The sequence below is a fragment of the Mycetomoellerius zeteki genome, unplaced genomic scaffold (assembly GCF_001594055.1).
Source record: "Mycetomoellerius zeteki isolate Tzet28-1 unplaced genomic scaffold, Tzet1.0 scaffold223, whole genome shotgun sequence".
NCBI classification, from domain to species: Eukaryota; Metazoa; Arthropoda; class Insecta; order Hymenoptera; family Formicidae; genus Mycetomoellerius; species Mycetomoellerius zeteki.
Window position 1 is genome coordinate 1,192,277 of NW_017257198.1, and position 8,623 is coordinate 1,200,899.

General features: G+C 33.2%; 2 protein-coding genes across 2 annotated transcripts; one reads left to right on the forward strand and one right to left on the reverse strand.

The window, feature by feature from the left end:
- The first annotated feature begins 46 nt into the window (after positions 1-46).
- Ada (adenosine deaminase-like protein) lies at positions 47-2,103 on the forward strand. The gene is made up of 7 exons (XM_018448575.1): positions 47-162; positions 642-775; positions 872-1,063; positions 1,206-1,443; positions 1,523-1,658; positions 1,766-1,866; positions 1,927-2,103. Exons 1-7 carry the CDS (start codon positions 124-126, stop codon positions 2,101-2,103), a joined length of 1,017 nt encoding a protein of 338 aa, XP_018304077.1. The 5' UTR covers positions 47-123.
- Positions 2,104-2,518: 415 nt separating this feature from the next.
- Positions 2,519-4,924, reverse strand: LOC108723079 (glutamic acid-rich protein). Its single transcript, XM_018448565.1, has 3 exons — positions 4,740-4,924; positions 3,024-4,467; positions 2,519-2,845 (listed from the first exon to the last, which is right to left on the reverse strand). Exons 1-3 carry the CDS (start codon positions 4,835-4,837, stop codon positions 2,609-2,611), a joined length of 1,779 nt encoding a protein of 592 aa, XP_018304067.1. The 5' UTR covers positions 4,838-4,924; the 3' UTR covers positions 2,519-2,608.
- Between the last annotated feature and the right edge of the window lie 3,699 nt (positions 4,925-8,623).

Genomic DNA, 8,623 nt, shown 5'->3' on the forward strand with positions numbered 1-8,623 from the left:
CACTGGGCTTAAGATGCATTCGTAGCAGCAACTTGACCGCGTCCTGCATTTATAACATGAACATTTATTTTATGAAACATTAATGATCATTTTATAAAGGTAAGAGATATATTGAATGATAAAATGGATATACCAGAGTTTTGCCGAAAGTTACCTAAAGTGGTAAGTATATTTTAAGTCGAATCTAAAAATAACGCTTATTGTGATAAATGAGTGCTTTTATGATAATTATACAGTTTATTTACAGTACAGTAGTAAAAAATCAATAAAATTGGCTTATTCGACGCGTTTTTGCATGAAACGAAAGAATCTGGCAGAAAAAAGTCGCTCTGCCCCGCGAACCGAGATATTAAGCAAAATTCACGACTATTGAGGTTAGGAAATTTCGTTGCGTGGCTGTGACAGATTTCCTAACCTCAATAGTCGTGAATTTTACTTAATATCTCGGTTCGCGGGGCAGAGCGACACTTTTTTCTACCAGATTTTTTCGTTTCATGCAAAAACGCATCAAATAAACCTAATTTTATTGATTTTTGAGGTGCTATAACTAAACTGTATAATTACCACTTTTATTTTATACTTCATAACCTCATAAATCTTTTAATAAACTAAATAATTAATTTTTTTTAATTATTTATTAGGAACTTCATGCACATTTAAACGGTTCATTAAGTATAAATACGTTGCAAAAATTATGTAAAATGCAACGCTCAGACACTACTTGTAATGAAACTTTTATGGATCTGGATACCACCAATTTTTCGTCTTTAAGCGAGTACACAGGCTTTTTCTTATTTTTTTTATAAAACGTTGAGATTTGAGGTAATAAATTGTTCAACAAAAAATGTGCTATATATTATTAATTTTCCAGATGTTTTAAAATGTTTGATATAGCTCATGCACTAACAATTACACCACAAGCTGTATTTGTTGCTACTTGTGATGTGATAAAAGAGTTTCACGAAGATAATGTGATTTATTTAGAATTAAGGAGCACACCTCGTGCTGTAAAGGATGTAATGACAAAAACAGAGTATCTTCAAGCTATAATAAAAGCTATCGAGTAAGTAACTACTCAGTAATGTCTGTATATTAGCTTGTATAGCAGATTGTGATTTAAATGTATATATATATATATACATATATGGGGCACATTTTTTATTTTTCCTTGAAATAATCAGTATTATTACATCTGATATGTACAGAGCGTCGAAATCTGAATTTCCACAAATTCTTGTAAAACTACTAGTATCAATCAATCGAAAACAAGGTTACGAACCTGCAGAAGAAAACATAAATCTTGCTATACAGTTTATGGAAAAACATCCAGAACATGTTGTAGGTATTGATCTTAGTGGTGATCCAACAGTGGGTGATTCATTTTTAGAATTATTAGAAACGTCTAGGAAAGTAGGACTTAGAATTACAGCTCATTGTGCAGAGGTAAATTATCTTCCAAATAAAATCAATTGTCTCTGTATGTAATAGATATAGTACATATATATATAAGATACATATGCAGGTACCAAATGAAATGGAAACAAATGATATATTAAAATTTAAACCTGATCGTTTGGGACATTGTACTTGCATTCATCCTAGTTTGCAAGGTTCTCAGCAATTATTTGATACATTATTGGAATCCAAAATTCCTGTTGGTAAGAGATCTTCGAGAGAGATAATTCTCCTTTTCAAAGATATTTTGATGAATGTGGTTAATATGTACAAACTGGTAAACATATTTTATTTTTTCCTTTTAATCTAGAATTATGCTTAACATCAAACATTAAATGTAAAACAGTGTCATCTTATATGTATCATCAATTTAAATATCTGTACAAAGCTGGACATCCCATAACTATTGGAGTGAGTATAACAAATAATATATTGTTTAAAATTAAAAAATTAAAATATAACTTTTTTTAGACTGATGATAAAGGTGTTTTTAATACATGCTTGTCAAAAGAATTGGAAATATTAAGTTCTGTTTTTAATATTGGAAAACAACAGCTCAAAGAACTGTCTGCATTATCTGTACAATATAGTTTTGCAAGTACAGAGGAAAAGAAAAATTTAACAGCAGTTATTGAAAATTTTGATTGACATGTACATTTCTCTTATTTTATAAGTATTACCAATATTTTTAATCATTTTTAGCTGAACAGAAACAAATATTTTGATATTTAACTTGATATCTTTTAAGATTATATAGAGTCGGCACAGAAATTCATAAATTAATATTAAATAGCATAATTAGGCATTTGTGTCAAGAATTTATATATCATTTATTTAAGCTAGGATTAAATCGACCGACAATCTCGAAATGTTTTGTAATTAATGATATTACATTTTATTATAGCTATAATCATTTCTCTAATTACAAATGTATTATTCTGCTTTTTTAATATCTATTTAATCTATTCTGATATTTTTTTACATACATCTATTCCTACATATTCCTATTTATGTAGCCTTTTGCTATTAATCATAATTAAAAAAATATCGTTATATTTTTTTATAATTTCATTTTGTATGATAGAAATATTTTCATCCTGAAGATTATTAAAGGAAGATTAATCTATGTCATCTTTATACTTTAATCAAAATTTTAAATTGCGTTAGGATCGTTTGTTAGCACACGTTTGACCCTTTTGAATCTGGCTAAAGCGTTGCCAGGCTCACTTTGCAATCCACCAAAGGCTTCTTTGTACTCTTTTTCTAAACATGGACTTAATTCCTGTGAACTTCCAATAAGAGATACCAAAGAATCTGACTGTTCTGCTGTAGGGCTCTGTTCTTCCTCGTTATTTTCATCTTCGCTGCCAACTGGCAAAGATTTTTCGAACTGCAACAATTTTATTACTTTCTTATTTTTATATATATTATATTAATATTTATATTTTAAGTAGTAGCTTTATGTTTTATATTTTATATAATAGCAATTTGTTTTATATAATATATTAATCAATTTTTAATAATATATCGCTCAATAATGTTTTAGTCTGCTTTCTGTTAAGCCTCACCATTCTATTGTCCGTACGGAGATACGAATTCAGTTTGGGATTCATAAATAATTCATCTTCGGATCTGACGACTGCCTGGGCAGATGGCAACGAGTAGCTTCTCAGTTGTCTCCTCTTTGTCTGATGCTGATCGTTATTCACCAAAAAAATTTGTCTGACACGCTCGCGTTTCTTTTTGAAAAGCTCTTTCGAAGGCACTTGCTCAGAAGGTTTGTCGTAATCGGCCACGACTTGTCGTTTCAGATTTTCATTCTGCTTTGAAGTATCCGATGTACTGATCTTATTAGATCGATGTTGCCGTTTTTTATGCTGTTCTTTTTTCAAAGACCGTTTCTCCTCACTTTTCTCAGGAGAAGAACTTTTCTCATCATCAGCAATCTCTTGTACAGATTTCTTGGCTACAGTTTGCCGCTTCTTGATTGATTCATTCTCGAAGTTCTGTCTTTCTTCATCCTCATGTTCTTGATCCTGCAATTCGTCGAATCTAGCATTATTATTCTCGATGTCTCTTATTCGTTGTTGAACTTCAATATCTCGTTTAATCTCCTCCTTAATAAAATCAATCTTCCGTTGAATCTCCTCTTCCACGCGTTTCTCGTATTCTGCGTTTAATTCGTCTTTCTTGAGCGGAGCAACTATGCTTGCTGGTTCTTGGATTTTAGAAGAACCGCTCAACTTTGAGATTACGTCCTTTGATTCGAAATCTTTAATCGTGTTGGGTGCTGACGCTTCGTTAAAACTTTTCGATAATTCAGTATGAAAAACTTCGCGCGAGTAAGGATTTTTTTCTACAATTTTTGATTCTTCTAACTTTGCTGGATTGTCTAGGTTTGATCTGGATTTATCAAGCATTTCTGAAATTTCCGCTTGGTCCCTTTTCACCCGAGCATCCTTCTGTGTTTCTCTCTTTTCAGCTTCATTTGTCAATTCTTGCACTGCAGCCATATCTTCTATTCCGGGCAAGTCGTCTTCCATTTCCTCGTAATCCTCTGAGCCGCTTAGAATACCACGCTTTGCGATATCTTTTGCCTCGTAATCGTCGTACAAACTCGATCTCTCATTCTGATCGGTATACCTGTTGAAGTCGTCATTTATGTTCCGAGGTAAGCGGATGAAATTGCTTGCTTTTTCATTTTTATCGCGTTCTTGTTTTGTCGCTTCTTCCGTTTCTAAATCCTCATTCGAGCGTTGCAAGTTAAGATAGCTGGATACATTGTCACGATTGAAAGATTCTTCAGCCTTTGATGGGCAAAAGTCGGTGGAACTCATGAAATTTGCAGCTTTCTTCGAAATTTTGCGTTTCTTACTTGTATCGTCTTGATACGTACCATCCTCTTCAAGATCATTATCACTTTTCTCTTCATGTTGCAAATTTATTTCTTTTGCATAGTTTATGTCTTCTTTTAATTGTGACGTTTCAGCAACAGATATCTCCCGTTTTGTTCTAGAAACATGTAATCTTCTAAGCAATATAAAATATTTGAAAAACTCATACAGCACAGAAGTTCGCAACATTGCTGCAACGTTTCCAATGTTACTACAATATTGCTGGAACGTTGCAATTTTGCTTGGCATAATCTGTGCTGTATGAAGAATATTTTACGTACAGACAATACATAACAGATAATAAGTGGAAAGTGAAAATCTCATTAAATCCATAACAAATTATATGAAACATACGGGTGATGTAGAGTTTAAGAAAATTATTGTCAATACCTGCGAGTATCACTGATGATTTTCGCATAACAAATTGACGATTGCAATATCTCGAGCACGACGAAAATGCAGATGTAATCGTATAAACGATTTTTCATACTGCGACGTGAAAATTCTTGCGGCACATCGTCAAAGCAAGCCTGTTATTGCAATCACATTTGTGTTCAGTTGTCAAATCAAAACGCTATGAAATAGCGTCCTATGAAGACGATTTGATTATATCGAATGAACGATCATTTGCGATCTCATTACGCTATCTTCTTATGTTATATATTATCAATGAATTTGCATGACAACTATTTGACAATTGTCAACACGAGTATGTGCGTACGTGCGTGCATGTCCCTTTCATTTGTTTTACGACCAAATTGACCAATCATAGCTATTCCTGTGAAGAATGGAATGACTGTGATTGATTAGTTCCTAACTACGGATGTTATTAAATCCGATTAAAGGTGACCGTGCTTGCTTTCCAGCAAGGACATAATCAGACACTGTGTAACACAGTGAGTCGTTTTATCCTTGTCGTTTGCCAACGTTAAACAAGGATAAAACGACTCACTACGTTACACAGTGTCCTTGCTGGAAAGCAAGGCGTGTAAACGTAGTCATAAATTATATAAACACACACCAAATACACAAAAGAAGAAATGGCTGCGCCGCAGCCATTTCGATAGTTACGATTCTCGAAACTTTGAATTTCAATATTGCGATTGAACCTGTCATATCAGTTACGGGACACTTCGGGACATGTACGGACTTGTCTCATACTTCTCGTAGTCGTTATTGCTCAGAAAGGATCTCGTGAATGCAAATAGTGATCGGAAGTGTCGAGTGATCATTGTAATGTATAAAATATTGAATGCTATCGCTATTATGTGCTTAATAACAAGATTTCGGGGAGTCGCAGTCAACGGCGGTGGGCTCGGAGTTTGGATCTATCGAAGTATCTTCGCATATTTCATCGTTTTTTCCATCAAATACATCGAAAGTGCAACAGATGGTTCATTATTGCTAGGTACGTGCATGTATAAAATTGCGTCGTCGATGAATTAGTTTTTTGATGAATTCTGTTGCGTGGGCCAAAGATCTATCAAGTAAACTTCGTACGATCATATCGTACGATAATATACGCTAATATTCTCGCGACCGGTCGTATAGTGAAAAGTAAGGAACTAATCAATGCGTAAAATGATAATAGAAGATGATAACAAGGAAGATAATGGAAAAAATATCCTCGGAGATACGTCAGTAAATGTTAATCGTAACAAATCAAAGTATTAATTTAAGAATTTGATAATTTTCAAACATATAAAAAATATATTAAGGAGTCGCAAATTATTTATAAAATTCGAAGCATATACTAAACTAATTGTAAGTAAAAATCGAATATCGATCTTGTATGTACACAGCATACGCAGAAAATATTGCGCGTGTTATTTGTTAATTATTAGATCATTTTAAATTCTAGTTAATTGCGCATTGAATTTTACGCAAAAATTAAATATAAATAATAGTAACGTAATAATTTCGATACATGGCGAGGTAGCAAGCGTTCAATATTTTCTTTCACAAAAAGATTTTTATTAAAAAACTGGTATTTGGTAAATAAAGTTTGTTTCTTCCTCTGCGTACAGCGCGTAGTAGTTAATCGTACAGTTAATAATAGTAAATACAATTTTTAATGCAAGATAATCTAAATTTGTCAAGCGTTGCCCGGGCGCGGTCACATCAATACCTTCGAAGGGATGCGCGACGGGAGGGAAGATGGAAACAGTTAAAGATAATACAGTGACAGATAAGGGATCGTCGCCCTAATCCATAGCGCGGTTCTATATTCTTACAATAACGATATTACAAATTAAAGTTACATCTACGACTATCTGTAGCAATGGCTGTGCCTAGCAACCATCGGCTTTTGTTACTGACTCCGAGGTGCATTTCGGTTTTCGTTGTCCACACGAACGTTTTATTCATTATTTATATCCCCGTATTATACACGTTCGTGCGACACTCAAAGGTGTAACTTACAGAAGAAAATAGAAATCGTCGCACTATTAGCGCAAGCAACAAAAATTATCCTTAATCTAGAGAAAAAAATAACGCCTTACTAATTCGTTAGTGCTCTCGCTAAAACACCCAATTATCTGCTACGCTATATCGTACCGTACAGCGAAGAATCATTGAATTTCTGTATGACGCTCGATAACGTTACACGCAAAATTACAAATATACAAGCGATTACGCGTGATACGTCGAGGCGAATAACGAAAAGTTAAAGATGACGGGTATCTTGTGAGACGAGGATTTTTCAATTCCGAGATACTGATATTGCGGGCTTACGTTTCATTCATACTGTATCTGTTTTATTTCCTTTCGTAGGTTTGTCTTTCATTATGGCAGTGGCGTTTGCTTTAAACTCAAAAAGAAAATATACACTACATTCGCGGGCGCACACGCGTATAGCATCCAAAAAAAAATCTCCAAGCAAATTGTTTGCCCCCGTAATGTTGTATTTATTATTTGTATTCCTTATGTAGTGTATGAAATGTTGACGCATTCTCAAAGTCGTGTAAATCCGCACGTTTTGAAAACTCTGTTAAAATTGATCTATATCGCTTTACATTAAATAATATTATTCATAGATATATTAATCGATCTGTATTTCAAAACCACCCTATACAACACTTCATTGTGAACGGTGCATGTATCGCAGCATTATGCACAATTATTAGAAGACGTTAGGCTAATCTTTGATTCAGTATCCCTTTTCGTCCTTTTACGAGAACGAATTATTTATTTATTATAACGCGTAACATTGCATCGGAAGTGGATACATCCACCTAATGTGACTATGATCATTAACAAAGGACTCAAGCATACATCAGCTCCCTAGAGATCGATGTTAACGATAAAATATTCTTCGGCATTAAACTTGTGGGGGAAACAACGAGTATTTCGTTTTTTTTTCTTTTTACATTCGCACTTTGTTCTTAAGAAGCTTTGCATATGAACGCGTACTCGTCTTGTCAAATAATGTGTGCATTAATTTTATTTGACATACTATAAACACACTTCCGTTCAAACGCATCCGCACTTTATAGCCCAACATTATACAACTCACTCCGTCCAATGCATGCTTGCCAAGTAGATTTTTAGTAAAAAATCAATCGAAATACTATTTACAAGCATTTACAGACTGAACCGGTACACAAAACATCGCCGAAAAGCGGAAATAAAAAAAAAGGAAGCTTCGCAATTTATAATCTTTGCACATCTGTATCATAGATAGCTGATCGCAAATTGTCCAGATAATTTTGCTTCTGTTACATTTGCAAATTAGCAGTTTGAGCATTAGTGTATGACCATGGTTAATCTTTAGCAATTTTGATAAAGTATAATATTTTTGTTTAAATAAACAAAAAATATTCTGTGTATAATTGTCAAAAATAAATCTTTTTGTCTGTATACTATCGTAATATTGTATAAATACAATGAACAGTTAAAGCATACGTACATTCACTTAAATAAACGTGTTCTATGAGTGTGTGATAACTCTATGATAGACACACAAAAAACATATAATTAACAATATATACATATACCAGTTGTCATATAAAACGATTTAATAAAAAGTGTCAATGTTCGTAGAATAGGAACGATTGGACACTATGCGTTGTCAAAATACACGTAATTTCAATAAAAAATTAAAATGATATTTTTGAATCATTTTCTTTGAAAAATCTAAATGTATAAAGAGAACATAAAAAAGTACAATTATCCTGAATAACTTTGTAATACGGGTCTCAGCTTTAACTCTCTCTCTCTCTCTCTCTCTCTCTCTTTAATCTTTAACCTGTTTACTTTTTTGCTAAAACTAACGT